General features: G+C 32.9%; 5 protein-coding genes and 1 long non-coding RNA gene across 14 annotated transcripts; 2 read left to right on the top strand and 4 right to left on the bottom strand.

Moving 5' to 3' along the window:
• The first annotated feature begins 65 nt into the window (after positions 1-65).
• Positions 66-2119, top strand: LOC100652032 (uncharacterized protein C6orf136 homolog). Of its 2 annotated transcripts, none has more exons than XM_003394319.4 (5): positions 66-332; positions 846-1319; positions 1407-1495; positions 1574-1795; positions 1892-2119. In XM_003394319.4, the coding sequence occupies exons 1-5, from the start codon at positions 210-212 to the stop codon at positions 2103-2105; spliced, it is 1122 nt and encodes a 373-aa protein (XP_003394367.1). In that variant the 5' UTR covers positions 66-209; the 3' UTR covers positions 2106-2119. The 2 variants fall into 2 exon arrangements, with proteins under 2 accessions (XP_003394367.1, XP_048260002.1); XM_048404045.1 differs by lacking the exon at positions 66-332 and adding an exon at positions 747-764.
• Positions 2120-2508: 389 nt separating this feature from the next.
• LOC100651792 (DNA-directed RNA polymerase II subunit RPB7) lies at positions 2509-4172 on the bottom strand. Of its 2 annotated transcripts, XM_003394317.4 has the most exons (8): positions 3788-4172; positions 3547-3656; positions 3308-3467; positions 3181-3231; positions 3049-3114; positions 2913-2984; positions 2800-2833; positions 2509-2724 (listed from the first exon to the last, which is right to left on the bottom strand). In XM_003394317.4, exons 1-8 carry the CDS (start codon positions 3797-3799, stop codon positions 2708-2710), a joined length of 522 nt encoding a protein of 173 aa, XP_003394365.1. In that variant the 5' UTR covers positions 3800-4172; the 3' UTR covers positions 2509-2707. The 2 variants fall into 2 exon arrangements, with proteins under 2 accessions (XP_003394365.1, XP_048260005.1); XM_048404048.1 differs by having other exon boundaries at positions 2509-2833.
• Positions 4173-4325: 153 nt separating this feature from the next.
• Positions 4326-7105, bottom strand: LOC100650841. The gene is made up of 6 exons (XM_012320862.3): positions 6969-7105; positions 6658-6898; positions 6114-6565; positions 5450-5660; positions 5136-5380; positions 4326-5046 (listed from the first exon to the last, which is right to left on the bottom strand). The coding sequence occupies exons 1-6, from the start codon at positions 7103-7105 to the stop codon at positions 4479-4481; spliced, it is 1854 nt and encodes a 617-aa protein (XP_012176252.2). The 3' UTR covers positions 4326-4478.
• On the top strand, positions 7016-8191 carry LOC100651556 (uncharacterized protein C1orf131 homolog). Of its 4 annotated transcripts, none has more exons than XM_048404050.1 (3): positions 7017-7156; positions 7392-7455; positions 7523-8191. In XM_048404050.1, exon 3 carries the CDS (start codon positions 7532-7534, stop codon positions 8051-8053), a length of 522 nt encoding a protein of 173 aa, XP_048260007.1. In that variant the 5' UTR covers positions 7017-7156; positions 7392-7455; positions 7523-7531; the 3' UTR covers positions 8054-8191. The 4 variants fall into 4 exon arrangements, with proteins under 4 accessions (XP_048260006.1, XP_048260007.1, XP_048260008.1 ...); XM_048404051.1 differs by having other exon boundaries at positions 7392-7451; XM_048404049.1 differs by lacking the exon at positions 7392-7455 and having other exon boundaries at positions 7016-7156.
• Positions 8067-15800, bottom strand: LOC100650955 (b(0,+)-type amino acid transporter 1). 4 transcript variants are annotated; one of them, XM_012320870.3, is made up of 7 exons: positions 12867-13042; positions 10617-10860; positions 10091-10447; positions 9227-9975; positions 8882-9095; positions 8491-8796; positions 8067-8410 (listed from the first exon to the last, which is right to left on the bottom strand). In XM_012320870.3, the coding sequence occupies exons 2-7, from the start codon at positions 10624-10626 to the stop codon at positions 8346-8348; spliced, it is 1701 nt and encodes a 566-aa protein (XP_012176260.1). In that variant the 5' UTR covers positions 10627-10860; positions 12867-13042; the 3' UTR covers positions 8067-8345. The 4 variants fall into 4 exon arrangements, with proteins under 4 accessions (XP_012176260.1, XP_012176256.1, XP_012176255.1 ...); XM_012320866.3 differs by lacking the exons at positions 10617-10860; positions 12867-13042 and adding an exon at positions 15380-15800; XM_012320865.3 differs by lacking the exons at positions 10617-10860; positions 12867-13042 and adding an exon at positions 13707-14125.
• Positions 13114-13700, bottom strand: LOC125384664. Its single transcript, XR_007223302.1, has 2 exons — positions 13477-13700; positions 13114-13399 (listed from the first exon to the last, which is right to left on the bottom strand). It is a non-coding gene; the product is annotated as an uncharacterized LOC125384664 (long non-coding RNA).
• Positions 15801-16141: the final 341 nt, after the last annotated feature.

Raw genomic sequence — 16141 nt, forward strand, 5'->3', positions numbered from 1 at the left:
TCAAATTTGCCACTAAACACAAGCGCCATCTTTCAAACTTCAAACATCTGTTAAAAGTGCTTGGAAATTGTAATCGAACATGTGTGAATTTGCCGGAGACTGTCCATAACATGATACTAAGGTCATGCCGACAATTCTATTTTATATTATATTATATGTGTAATTAAGCAACATTGTATACAAATCAGTGAAACAAAAGATCCAGAAAAATGTCATTTTATTTACGTCCTATTTCAAATAAATTTACATCTTTTGTTAATGTACGAAAACAAGTAACTGATATCAACTATCAGTTATTAAATAATATTAAACCATCTTTGTTTTTGGATGAAGTAAGTTATAATTATACTAATAATTTTCGTACAATAATTGTTAATCGTTTATATTTATATAACATTTTTAATTGTCATCATATAAGACCTCCGTTTCAAGAACTCGTATTATTGCGTAGAATAACTTAACCTCAATATACTTATGTAATAATCATTTTATCATAATAATTTATTGGTCGTTTTATTGTTCTCGCAAAGGCATTATTAACGATTAAGTCATTTAATATTTTTCGTCTTTTTTCTATTGTTTCGATATGTTAGTATTACATAAATTTTTTAGATTTTGGAAAATATTAATTGGCAGAATTGTTAAAATGAATAGACATTGTATTGAATTTTGTTAATATATACTAACACAGTATGGAAATTTATGTTATTCTTATTAAAATCTGTAACAGCTTGCAAGTGACAGAAGCTATGTATTATTAAATGGTTGTTTTTTTCTGTTCAAATATTTTTAAAAGCAAAATTTTGATAAAAGATAGATATTCAAAAACTGACTCTTAATTATAGTTTTTAGATACGCAAGGAAGCTCAATAATAAATGACAGAGAAAAACATTTGAATTCAACAGTTCATTTGTTAAGTCAAAATGAACCAGCTGTTTTTAATGCTAATATTGAGAGTCATAAAAACAAGAAATATAATTGGACTAAACAGCGAATTATTAAGTTACATAAACAAAAACAAATGAATACTCAAATGCAAAGTGTTATCAATTTAGATTTAGACATGGCATTATTAACGAACAATACACAATGGGAAAAATCGTTCTTAAATTTAAGAAATAAAAGTTTTTATTTACCATATACAAAGATGGTAACTAAGAGGATATCTGATAATGTCTTACTTAGCTCTCAAAAGGATGGGATACTTTATACAGAAACTGCTCCTAATGTGCGTAGTGTAAATGAGATGCAACCTTCTGAGGATCGTAATCCAATTGAATCAAATTTACAAAATGTGTTTGATATTCTTCGTAAGGATGTATGTTTCTCTCTTGTGCAAAGAAATTGTTTTGAATTACATAAAACTTGATGAAATTTTATAAGTATTAACATCTATTTCTTTCAGTTGCCGCTTCTATTTGTTAAACAGTTGGATTATGGAATCTATACACAGGATTTAGTTTTTGTCAACAATATTAGAGGAACAACAAGTGTGTAAGTACATAATGTAAAATATTTTTATTATTAATGTTCTCAAAACAAATAATACATATATTTAAAAATGTTTTACAGCGGTATCCAGCATTATTTTAAGCAAATAGCGTTTTTAAAAATAATAGGCCATTTAAAGTATGCTTTTGTTAAGTTCGAAGTTTTAAAAATGACTATGCACCCTGAGGACAACAGTATTAAAGTTCGTTGGCGTATAGTAGGTATTTCTGGTACACGTGTATTTCTTACATTTTGGAAAATTAAAATGTGGAATTCAAAAGAACAAGTAGACAATACACCAGCGTAAGTCATTTTTGTAATTCTTCTACAATTATCTTTTATAATCCTGTTTAAATTTATATTTATCTATATTTATATCGTTTATATTTTTACCAACAGGTGGTATGATGGTTTTTCGACTTTTTATGTTAACAATGATGGGAAGGTATTTAAACACATCGTCGATAAAACGATGCCTGATCAAAATGTAACAGAAAAATTTAAGTCACCCATTGACGCAAAACTTGCATTATTTGTTGCTTTATCAGGTTTAGACACACATTTTATTCAATTTTGTTTAAAAAAATATACTAAACTGCTTCGAATAAAATAAAACAATTGTTGCAATTTTTTAAATTATTATATGTAAAAGAAATAAATGATGAAATTACATAATTAATATATTGTTTAAATTTATGTAATTATAGTTAATAGTCATATTAAAAAAATGTTCCTTTTTAATACTTTCAAATAAATTAAAATAATATAATTGAAAAACGCTTATGAGTAGATTAAATTATATTAATTAATATCATTAAAGCTATATATATACGCGAGTGACAGAATTTTATATGTGATATAATTTATATGATGAATATATATAATTTTACTTAAATATTATGCATTAGCATTTTATCGCAGTGTTGTTATAAGTGATTGTTAACAAACAAAAAGATATGTTTTGTTTTAAATACAGTTTTTGATACTGTTGTGAAGTATTATTTTACAGTCTCAAATTCATAATAAATAAGATATTTATTCATGATCAAGTAGATGCATGTTTAATGACACATATATTTAAACAATATAGAATTTAAAAGGTAGTATAATAAATATTCCCTACTATATATGGTATGTAAAAGTTATTATTTTATAATAAAATATTTTAATTTATATGCAAAACTTACATTAAAACAATCTATGTATTGAATGCATTCAATTACACACAAGTCCTATAAAAGAAAACATGTGTTATGGAAATGAATAATATTGTAAGAAATCACTAGGCTGATAAAATAAATATTTACCCAGATAATCATCCATCAATGTTCCAATAGCAAACTAAAATATATATAACATTAGCATTTTAACATATAATAAAAGATATTAAGACGAAATGTTATATGTTATGAATACTAACAATTCCTGTTGCATCTACTCTTGTGCCCACAATTTTTAACCTTATCTCATCATCTGGTTGAATAATTACATCCTGGAATTTATAAATACATTTTTAAGTTATACTTTTTCATCGTATACATCTTTTAAATATCTACCTCTTCTTTAGATTTGTAGCATGGTGGATTTATATTTGGACAAAACTGCATATCTGCTGGAATTGACTGCAAAAAGATTTAGTTATTTGCAAAATACAACCAGAATTATAAGATACATAAAAATAATCTTACATGGTGCGATATAAAACATGAAAGTGGCCCTATTTCAGCAAACATTCCAACCTAACAAAAACATTGAGAATATATAATCTTTTAAATTACACTTCCATAGAAGTTTAGAACTGCACTTAATGTTTACCTTGTTTACTTGTGTTACTATAGCATCTAATACTTCTCCTTTAAATGGTCTAAATACAATGGCCTTGTATTTAACAGGATACACAACAAAACCTTGTCCTGGCTGTATGATCCCTGCGCCAATGTTATCTATTGTTGTTACAGCAACTACAAAACCATATCTGAAATACCAAGAATTATTATACATAACTACTTAGAATAAATATACGCATACTATTTCAATCATAGTTTTAAACTTACTTTCCTGTACAGGTGCCTTCTACTTCGGTATATAGTTTTTGTTTCACTGTATCTAATAATTGAGGTCCAAAGTATCTAGGGTGTAATAAAATTTCGTGTTCTAACGATATCTGTAGAAATGAATAGTCGAAATAAATTTAACGAACATTTTAAAATTAATATTTATTCGGTTTTTATGATTTTTAAGTTATATCCTCGAGTATTTTATATGTATTTTATATTTTATATTAAAACAACTTACATGATAAAACATGTTTATACCAGGTCCCCCCAAACGTTTGTATACATACGTATGGCCATTCGACAAATACAGAACTCAAACTTAATTACTTATCTTCAAACATAACTTCACATTTCGTATGTTTCGCACAAAGGCCGTCAGATGTGGCTCTTGTGGCGGCACTCGACAACAAATACCGCCACTCCACACTAACTAAGCAACGGACACGATAGCGCAGTTATAAGTCGATTAGCTACGAAGTATCGAACGGTCTATATCGAGATTAACGAGTATCTCCGCGACGAGCGATAACGAGATTTATATTGTATCAAGGACTCTGTACACGTATATTTATTTATTTTAAATATACTTGACGAACGGCTACAATTTTATTTGGCTTTTCTTATTAGTCAATACTTAACATGACCAATCCTCCACACTCCATAATTATAAATTAACAGTTTCGAATCTTTTAACTTTAATATGTATACCGGACAATTATTTTGGTAAAATTAGGTAGAAGTATGTAGTTTATAAGAGAAGAAACGTAACATTGATATTTAATGCAGAAAATAATTTATTCTCAAGCATTTTATAGATAAATATGATTCTCAAAGAAGCAAAATCTCTGATATAAAATATTGCATTAATTTATCTAATATTCGTTTCACAAGCTTTCATACTAATTAACAATTTACATAAGAAAATAAAATTATTGATTATCATCATCTACAAAATTCAATTTTCGTTTAATTTCTAAAGCTAATTTATATCCAAGTTCTGGTCGGCGATCTTTTCCTTCGACCATTGCTTTCACTTGACTTGAATTTACAATTACGCCATTATCAGCTATAACAGTAGCTTTAGTTTTTTCAATGTCAACAAGGTCTACTCCACGACTACAGTCATCGATGAGAATAGTCCGATAACCGTTTGTAAGTGCATCTACTGCAGTAGCCCCGACGCAAACATCATAGGCCAATCCACAGATATATATGTCTGTCGCGCCCTTTTCTTGTAATTGTGAAGATAGGCTTGTTTCCATCATCTTTTTATTATCCCAAAAAACGGAATATGAGTCTACTTCTGGATTAGTTCCTTTGTATATTTTAATTGCATTGTCTACGATTTTCAGATCTTTATGAAGTTCAGCACCCCAAGAGTCTTGAATGCAATGACGCGGCCAAAGACGTTGCTTTAACAATGGTGGACCTCTAAATGTTATAGTATCATAAACTTGTGCTGCTTCTTTTGAGATTCCGCTACTAGGGTCAACATCTCTGTAAAAAAGATAAAATATTCAATTTATAAATTACGTTAGAAACACAAATCTATTAACATAAAATCAAAATCGATCTAGATTAATTACCTTAGATGTAAATTATCAATAAAAGATACGTGATCCATAGGGTGCCAATCAAGAGAATAAAACACTGCATCAAATTGTACAATTTCTAATAAACGATTAATTGGTTCAATTACTTCTGAACCATCATGCTGGGCAGCACATTGCTTAATATTTAGAGAACCTGTTATGAAATCGTTTTGTACATCCACAATTAAAAAGGCGCTTTTTGGACGAGTGCATGTTTTAATCCATCGATTCCAGCATATCTAAGATAACATAAACTAAATGACTTGATAATCATTTCAACAATATAATATTTACAAATGTATAAATACCTCAAATTCTTCTCTGTCAATTTTTCCATCTCCGTTCAAATCAAATATAGAATACATTTCCTTCAATTGATTTTCATCAACGTTATAAATTTTCCCACGATCATTACGAAATAGTGCACGACAAATGAATTCAAATTCCGTAATCGACAAATATCCGTCTCCATCTTTATCAAATGCAGTAAAACATGCATCCATGTTCCTTTGATGTAACCTCTTGCGCCTATGTTATTTGTTTAATCAATAATCGCATTAGCAATGTGCGATTACATTATATATTATTTTTCGAGTCTCTTTAACGCTGCAGTAAGTTATAAAACTGTTGTAATATATGTGCCGCGCGTGCACTTCATTTTAATTACACTACAGTGTTCTGTTTATAATATTTGCATTACTATTTGTATACTAATAATATAGCATTATCAACATCAAATATCATTTAATAGTACCTGATACCACATAATTTGATATAAGGAAATAAAATAAATAAAGTTTAACCTTTTAAATTTTCTTATTGCTTTATTTTACATAAAAAATTTATGATAAGGTATAAACTTTTTTCATTTGTCTATGTACTTATCTGTACAAGATCGGAACAAAATATTATTGTTGTGTTAGTCTTTGATGAGTTAGTAGCGACACATCAATTATTACCTCTGGTTCCAGCAATTGATTTACTTTATATCTCATAGATTCTTCATAAGCGTATGTAACAGATGTATCTGTAAGTTGGACATTACATTGTGCTAAGATTAAAATACAATTACGCAATCTTGCACAAACTTCGCGGTTCGCTTGAGGAATCCTTGACAAATCCTGCGTGAAACCACCTTCTGATCTATCAGTATCTTTCTTACTAGCTCCAATCCATATATAACCATTATTTCCTAATATCAGACTTGCACCATTTGCCAAATTATGAAAATGAGTTTTCTTTCTTTTTATAAGAGCCGGTGATACTTTCAACATTATACCCTGAGACAATTTACCATACTTTAAGACCCTAGTGTGCAATGAGAGCGAACCATCTACAAAAGTACTTTGTACTTCTGCACAAATTAAATCTCCTTCCTGGAGATATCTTCTCATAGTTTGTTCATCTTCTGCAGATCTTCTCCTCTACAAATTATATACAAGATATCATTACCTTGAAACTTATAAACAATTTAACATACGTAAACTATATGAGAAATTATATTATTATATCGTACCAATTCACCACCAGGTAAATTAACACTAGACAGCAATAATACAGAATCAAGTTTGGAATTTGTGTCGACTTTCCATCGCCTCTGTTGTACCTCGGTTATACGACCAACAACTACATCTCCTATTTCACCCTGATAACGTGCTTTCAAAGGTCTTATTGAAATAAGTTTATTTACTTTTTCTAAAACGCCAGCTACAGATGCGCGTAATGTGTTTTCATCATCCACGTATGTTCCATGTCCTCTAACAAAATTAATATGGTAAATGAATCTTTTTCTTTCCTTCTTACATTAATAAAATTTAAAGTATTTACCTTAAGAAGTCAGGCTGACTAGAAATCTCCTCTCCTGGTGTATATATTCGAGGTTGTACGTCTTCATTCTTTATTATATTTAAATCGACTCTATTTACTGCCAAACGTACATTAATAGGTAGATATTCTTCCATCATAGATGTCTATAATCGTTTTTATACTGTACATATATGATAATTAATATCTGCGTAAGTATGTTGTATCTTATTTAGTATTACGTTGTAACGATAATATTTGAGGTTATGTGAAATACGATGAAAGACGTGAAGTACACATGTATAATATTGCAAAAAATTACTGTTTGATCAATTAGAAATTAATTGTTATAATGATTATATATGTCCAAATAACAAATAATAAAGCAACAATAAAACAACGAGAGAATTTATTAAATTTGCAATAAATTGGTATTTATTATTTTAGCAGTGAGTAAAGGATAATTGTGTATTCAAAAGAATTTTAATTTCGAATTTTAATTTCATAGTAGGTAAATATACATATATTTAGGTGAAACAAATAATATAAACTGATAATAACAATAACTGCGTTTTTAGTATTTTATAATGGAAGATTTTATTCCAACGAGAGTATCAAAAATAAAAAAGGACGTCGTGAAGGAATTTGTATCGGTAAATTATGAAAAACCAAAGAAAAAGGTAAAAACTATTGAAAGTAAAGAAAACAATGACGTAGAAGGTTCTAAATTCGACGTAACAAAAAACGAGAGGAATGAAAATGATGAAAGAAGAAAACAGGAACTAGAAATGAAACGTGTCAGATACGAGGTTATGAAGTTTGGTATGTCTGGTTTTAAAGGAGAAAAAGCAAAAGAAGCGGGAATAGCACTCGCTATAAGTTTAGGAGCAAAACCTCCCAAAAAGAAAGGTATTAATTATAAGATATTACAACGTGAGAAAAAAGTTGAGAAGGAAACACGGCAAAATGACACGACGCATGCATCAGGTCTTGAAAGAAGTCTATTAAATCATAAAAATAAAAAAGCGCGGTGGAAGCGCGGTTCTGATGGTTTACTGAATGTTTATGGAAAAGTAAGTAAGAAAACAGTGGGTAAAAATCAAAAATAAAATTTTAACCATAAACATTTAAAATACTTTTAGTTGCTCTGTTCAATAGTTACAACGTTAACTAATTATCTAACAATAATGTGTTTCATGTACTGTATATTATATATGAGTAACAAGTAATAAAATAATATTTTTATATATTTGTGAATTCATTCGGGCCAGCCTTAAGCTTCGATAAGAGGTTACATATCTTTATCTATTCATATTTAAAATAGACATTCATATCATGTTCGCTATGCCACAGTGGAATGATTTGGCATTTAAAAAATCACACTTCTGCATCTGATCGAAATCAATCAAACGCTGCGGCCGTTGGTGCGACTTCGAGTAACATCTGAAGAAAGGCATTCACACCTTCTGCAAACAGAATAAATAATGCAATAGAGTTTCTTTATCTTGCGTTAATTTGTTCGATTAACTTTCTTTAATGATCTTACCCATAAATTTGGGCACGTATCCGTATTTAACAAACGGGAGGTAGACAAGCATGCCCGCTAATATGAATCCAGCCGCATACAGGTATTCAATTTGAGGGTTATCAATGATTGGCGCTACAATCAGGTACGCAGAGATTCCAAGTACGAGAACAGGTATTATCAGCGGGCATTTATATGGTCGTGGATGATTCGGTCTGGTCCTTCGCATCACTAATAGAGCTAGCATTGCTCCACCATAAAAGATCCAAGCAGTGAACGAGAAAAAGTCGATCAAGGAATCAATGTTTCCGGATAGCACCATTGCTCCTAATCGATGAGGAGATATTTTATCGAGTACTTAGTAAAATAGGTATACGAATGTAATTGAATGTGAAATTTGCGTAAAGGGTACCTGCAACGAGGGAATGGAAGATAAGTCCTGGTGCAGGAGTAAAGCGTCGTACGTGAACATAACTGAGACAGTCAAGTAGATGGCCCTCTCGAGACGCGGCAAAGCAAAGTCTACCCGCTGCAAAAAGAGTGCCGTTTGCGGAACCGAACGTGCTAATCGCAACCGAAAGTGGCATAAGCCATGCCATAACGCCAAGAATTCGATTTCCAAAAGTCTGCAAAATATTAGATCACATTTCTTTATACAAAATCATTACAAATACGAATTACTAATTGAATTTCAAGCTGACTCTCTATTTTAATACTTGACGTCTATGATGAAGGATAACATTAAAAATTGTCTTACCACTGCAACAGCTTCGCTTTCGATCATCTCCGAGGGTGACATCACGGCCAGGTAGGAGACATTTATCAATGCGTAACATAGCGTAACGAGGGGTATACCAATCATAATGGACCGTGGTAGATTTTTGGAAGGATTTTTTATTTCTTCGGTGACATAATTGAGATTATTCCATCCATCGTACGCCCACAAACCAGTATAAAAAGCTGTGGCTAATCTGCCTATATTAACGGTACTACCGTCCACGGTATCGAAAGCGCCTTTCAGATGCTGCGTATTACCCTGTATCAACTTATAAGAGCCACCGGCAATTACAACGAGTATGGCGATCAATTTTGCTGCGGTAAACGCGTTTTGTACACCTGTGGCTAGATTAACGCTGTAACAGTTCACTAACAGTATAAGTATGATCGCCAGGAGTGCAACGAGTTTGACTACTTCCTCGGGTGGATCGCAGTCGGCCGCAAAGGCTTCAACCGCGTACTGCGCGAATGACAAACAGATTATCGCCATCTGAGATGGTTTTAAGACCAAAGTGGAAACCCACGAGAAGAGGAAAGCAGGTGGTGCACCGAATGCGTCCATAAAGTAAGCGTACTCGGCGCCGCTGCTCGTATTCATCGTACCCAGCTCGGCGTATGCTAACGCACCGCACAGACTCAACATGCCGCAGGCCGTCCATACGAGGAAGCTGATTCCGATACTGCCGGTTCGAACCAAAAGCCCTGACGGCGAAACGAATATCCCAGAACCTATCGTTTCGTAATTCGACGACGACGAAGAAGAAGAAGAAGAAGAAGAATTTGAGATTGTACTATTTCTAATTAACCGTATAAGATTTTACTGAAATCGTATAGATTGCTCTACCTATCATGGTACCAACGATTAGAGCCACCCCACTGACGAGTCCCACCCGTCTCTTGAGGTGAACAGAGTTGTTCTCCTCTGGGTCCGCCCCCTCCAGCCCTCCACCCCCTCCACCACCGTCTTCATCATCTCCCAAATCCCCAGATTTAACTTCTTTCTGTTTCCGTTCGTGTAGCTGTTGTTGTTCCTGTTGATGTTGGAACGGAGACGTAATTGGGTTCCAGCCATTGCTGTTGCCGTTGTTTCTGATCGATCGAGAGACCAACGTCGTTTCAGGAATTCCATTCCATCCACCGCTTTGTAACTGCTGTTGCGATTGGTTCCCGTTACTTGTCTGTGGATCATGTCCCACGGTAACTGAAATCATTCGTATTATTTCGCTTACTAAGAATCATTCTTATCCTTACATCGAACAAATTGATTTTTCAAACATCATTCGATATTGCTATATGACATTACTACGTTATGTTATAGGTGTATACCGTCAATCGAATTGAAGGTTCAGAGAAATGAATCGTACGGTTACCTTCGTACATAATTCATCAAGCTTTATTATCGACAATTTCAACCAGCTCCTCGACCTTGCAAATGGTACAATTTTTCGCAAAGATATACGACTTTGCTCTGTCATTAATTGACATTTATAAAGATGGTTTGAACGTTAACGTCCAGCTTTTTACGTCCACTCCACACATTGTAATAAACGTGAACAAAAAAGGTTGCCAATAATTTCGTTTAAATTGCGTACAAACGAATTGTCGTTAAAGTCACTGTAAAACGATTTACGAAATAAACACGTGAAAATAACGTGAAAATAACGTGAAAATAACGTGAAAATGACGTGAAAATACACGTGAATACGTGTATTTCAAAAAACGCAACTATCGAACAGTTTTCCTCGCGCGACTAATGAAAGATATTAGCATACTTCGGAGAACCGCGACGATCTAAAAAGTGACAAATCGTTGAATTTATACTTATATCGTCATGTGACGTACATTATTATATTATTACAGTCGAGATGTTGTTGCTACCGTAATAGTTCGTTTGGCCAGACGCCAAAGATTTCTCGTGGCTAGGATCGGTCTGCCTTCTTTATACATATTTCACCGTACAATAGGCCGTGAAATATAAATCCGTTTTTCGGAATTTTTACGCGGCTATTAGCTCGACCGATACCGGAAATATTGGTAATGTTATCGAACGAACTCGATACCGAGTTTGTTAATCGTTTTTTTAATAGATTGCTTGCTATCGATCTTTTCCTACGCCAGCCTATATCGTGTACATTGATAATCAAAATTATCAATAATAGCGTCGATACTGAATACGAACCGGTGGTAAATGTTTTTGAAAATAGAGAAGTTTAAAACATTTATTTTATCGAGCGCGTGACCATGGGTATTAGGTGTATTGCATTCTTTCGACCGAACCTCGTACTACGCGAGACGTTCGTGGTTTCATCTTCAAGGTGACCTTTGAATAAATTATTGATTTTCCTGTTAACGCATCTACGTTAACAGTTTATCAGTATATCAGATTTAAATAACGTACTACGTACTTTGAAATATCGGATATCTTTAATATATCAGAAATCCATGTACGTAATACTGGAAATATTTCACCTTCTCTTTCTTTTTCTCTAACTTCTTTATTCGTTTAAATGTATAAAAAAGATCGAAAAGTTGATTAAATGAATTTTATAAAATTCACGAGACGTATCATTTTAATTATAGTTTAGTTTGCACTTTCTTTATCGGTGAGCGCTTTGAATAGCTTTATAACGGAGACGTTTACAAAAACTGCTGACCGTTTATATTTCTAAATGGTAACATATCGTTTAACCGTGTAGCCGTGCAATTCTTTTAATATAACCGAGTACAACATCGAGTGTGAAATACTATCAACATTTGATTAAATAAGGTTCGTTGATGCGATGGAAAGCGCAGTTGAACGTATCGTAGCTATGTTTAAACTGCAATAAAAAGTCTTGTAAAAGATTTGTGTCTAAGCTATCCTGGTTTAGTTAACGATAATATACCAAAAAAATGACGCAATATGACAAGAGATGCGCGCGTGCGTTATTTTATAAAGCGTTATGTAAAAATATGAAAGAAAATAAATATATGATATAAAAATGGAGATACAACATTATTATACGCTCTATCAACGAGTATTACCGATTAAACGATATTATAATTGTTTTGTGTAAAGAGATAACAAATTTCACAGTTTTTAACGACCGAAGAGGAAGAATGTCACTAGAGGAGGATAATTACCAATGAATATTATGCATGACCAATGACGAATTACAAATGAGTTAATAAAATTCGTCGAATCGGTAAGACGATATGTTAACACGGATATTTGCAATATGATGCGCTCATGCTTCTACGCAAAGTCTACCATAGTCTCCCCACCTATCGTTCAACGTGTGAAATCAATTCATAAAGAGAACCTTTTAATTTTTTAATTTAAATTATACTTTCTGTTATATTTTTATTGTCTACGTCAAGACGTTCATTTACTGCTACTGATACATATGTATACTATGTATGCTTCTAAACCGTGTTAATGCCTATTGTGATAAACTGTCGTAATGATCCAATTGCGTTTAATTGATCGTTCGTGCGAAAGAAACCGATCTCTGTGCGACATCTTGTATGAAAGAAGATTTCGTCTACGACTGAAGGTCGAACTGATTATAAAATGAATCAATAAAAAATGAAGATATAAATAGAAAACAATTATTAAAGAGCTATTATAAACTACATACCTCTGAAAAAAAAACCAAGAAGATGTTAGAATCGAGCTGAATTCAAAACATATACTCTAGTTGCATTTACTAGGCTGAACGTCGTATCAATGTGTAATGCATTTTACGCCGTTCAATAATTGTATCAAATTCCATACAGTCGACGATTCTTTATTCGTAGTGATCCATTCGACGAGCTATCGAAATAAATTTTCTTTTTTCAACCATTTTCATCAACCTACATATATACGTAATTTTAATCGGTTCACCGGGCTCAAAATTGTAGCGACACGACAAAGTGTGCTATGTTTTGCTATATTTAAATGTAAATACTTGGTCATTCTCCGTGTTACGTAAATAATGATGGAGAATATTCAATTTACTCTTAACGTCAAATCGCAAAATTGTTCGTGTAAAACTGCTGATTTACAGTCGTATGACATTAGTCAATGGTTTTCGTTTCATTTTATCGATCGTTATATTTCTTATTGTCTGTAACTTTACTTGCAGGGAAGACGACTTTTAACTCTGTTGCTTCACAAAAAACGTCTACTCTGAAAAAACGGTTTGTATATAAACGGAATCGAAAGATAGCAACAGAAGTCTCTGATTCAAGATGTAATTATCTTACTCGGTGCATTTTGCGTGTGACGTGTTCGATTGTTAAAAGATCAGGAACGAACTTCTAATAACCGTAGTAGCGTTTAGAATAGCAAGGTTCTTACGATAAAATCAACACCGCTTAGAACACGTACCACCTAACCCAGATAGTAACTGAACACCACAAAGACAAGCAAGACGCATTGGTTTGCATAGAAACTACAATTGGCTTAAACGGAATACGCGTCGTAGAGTACTTACTTCTCGTTGTCTGTTCGTTCAGCGATTCGTTAAGAAGTCGTTGTTCGTCTATTTGTAGCCACATCGCGACCAACGCGTATTCATCGTGAAATGTTAAAAATAATCCCGAGACTCTCGCACGATATCAAGATCGATATCGGATGATATATAATGATCGATCATCCATAAAAGTTTATACCTTCCGAGAATATAACGTTGCGCAATTTCTCCAGTTAAAAAAATAACTTCCCATATCCGTCTCGTTACTTAAAAATTATCGCGTACATTTATTGACCGTTTCATTAACGCCAAAACATATACTAGTAGCATATCCTGGTAAATGATAAATTTCTATTTGCAACGGAAACGAAAAACCACTTGCGCAAAGTGTCTTAAAATACACCTATGGGCTAGATTTAACATCTGGGTGAACCTGGAAATTTGATTCCTTCTTGTAAAATAAAAATAAACAAAAAGAAAGGTGAGCGCGTATATCGTACATATATATATATAAATGGAATGTCAAAGAATACTTTAAATTAATTTGCTATTGCTCTTGATAAGTTTAAATAGAAGAGCAGAGATATTCTTGGAGTCTCGTACGAATTTCGAATACACCCCACGCATATTCGGGTTCCTTGTTTCATGGAATGATGCAATTCTTCGTGCAATTTGGCTGTTAAATTTATTCACTGTATTAATGTCCCGCACTTTTTCTTTGACCTTATCGTTCGTACTTCATTAAACGCGATATTATCGTTTCTCTTTATCTTATTGTGAAACAGTTCGCTAAATCGCTTATGCCAATTATGATCGATTGTAAATAATTAAGATCGCAATGAAAGGATTTGAAACACGTAGTTTTTTAATATATCTTAAATGTTATATGGATTTTCTAGCATTCTGTTTTAACCCACTAACCCAATTAGAATTGTTTCCTTTGATATCGATAAATGTAAAATTGCAGGAAATAAAAAATGAGATTTTTATCAATTATAAATAATGCGACTTTCTTTTCTTGTCTCTTTACATATTACATATTTTTTGCTAAATTATAAAAATATAAGATATCGCGCTCTGTAACGTAATATGAAGTTTTGCTCGTCGTTATCGTGTTATAGAATATATACAAAAGAGAAACATAATTGGCTTCGCGAAATATAAATCGCGGTACATCTTGGCACACACGTGTTTTCTGGTCCTATAACTAACACAAATACGTACCAACAGGTTTTATTTAATCGATGAATTACCAAAACATTTTATCAACACGATACCGATTATAAGCTGATCTATAGCCTTTTATTAAACAATTAATTCGGAATAAATTTCCGTTCTAATTTATTTACCGGTTTAAAGATAATAAAATCTGTCGGTTTTTATTTGAGTATATGTCGTATTGCGAATGTGTTTAGGCTTTGTGATCTAATCATTCTTTATGGACCTATCAATTTCTTTAATTTCATGAAAATCAAATACCATTCGCATAATGACGCGCTTTGTACAGTTCATCGATGCCAATGAGAAAGCTTTTCCAAGAATGGAAGTCGCGTTTATGAATGAGCAACCTGATGAGGGTAAAAAAGCGCGCGAATTTTATCAATTACGAATAAATGGCTGCTCTCTCCATAAAAGGTTCAGCATTAAGACACGATGAAGAATAATAATTGCAAATGAGGAAAAATGTCGCTCACCTCGTTTGAAGGGCGCGACATGCATGACTCTAAGAGGGACCGATAAGAAGGGCGGACTGTGAGACCGCCTCTCATGACACCACGCCGACTTTTCGAAGCAACCACTGTCTCTGCCCTATACAGCTGTCTTCGACCCGCCGTCTGCTTCTTTCCTGCGCTAAATTCGCTCGCAAATTTCTAGTTCTCGTTTCAACGGGCGACTTTTACGTACGCCCTTCTTTCCGCTTCGGATTTCGAACAATAATAATTTGTTCGAACGCTACGGTTCTCTTTTATTCGAATCGAGTATTTCCGAATTCGAATGTCGTTGATGATATCAACCGATTCAATGCGAATTTGCGTATGCCTTCTATGTGATTATAATATTCCGACTATTTCCAACACGATTTGCACCAATCCACCTCTCACGATGAACTGGATGTTCGGCAGAGGGAGACATACCCGCCAAAGAACGAACAGGCACGAGATCGGGAAGGGGAAATTGAAAGAGCGACAAGGAAAGGAAGATAGTAGTACGAGCGCCTAGCGTCGGCGCTCAAATTCGCTCGATATCGTTTTTCCCTCTTTCGACTTCTATTAGATATCTATTAATTTATTTTTTCATACATTGAATACTTTCTGTTTTCCTATCATTCCACTATTAGGCATGTTGCCAGTTTCAATGGATGGTAAATATTTGAAAATTTTTATCCACGTCTACGTGTAATTATATAAATAGAAGTATGCAGTTTGTCATATAAAATAAATTGATAAAGTGATAAA

The sequence above is a fragment of the Bombus terrestris genome, chromosome 3 (assembly GCF_910591885.1).
Source record: "Bombus terrestris chromosome 3, iyBomTerr1.2, whole genome shotgun sequence".
In the NCBI taxonomy this organism is placed as follows: Eukaryota; Metazoa; Arthropoda; class Insecta; order Hymenoptera; family Apidae; genus Bombus; species Bombus terrestris.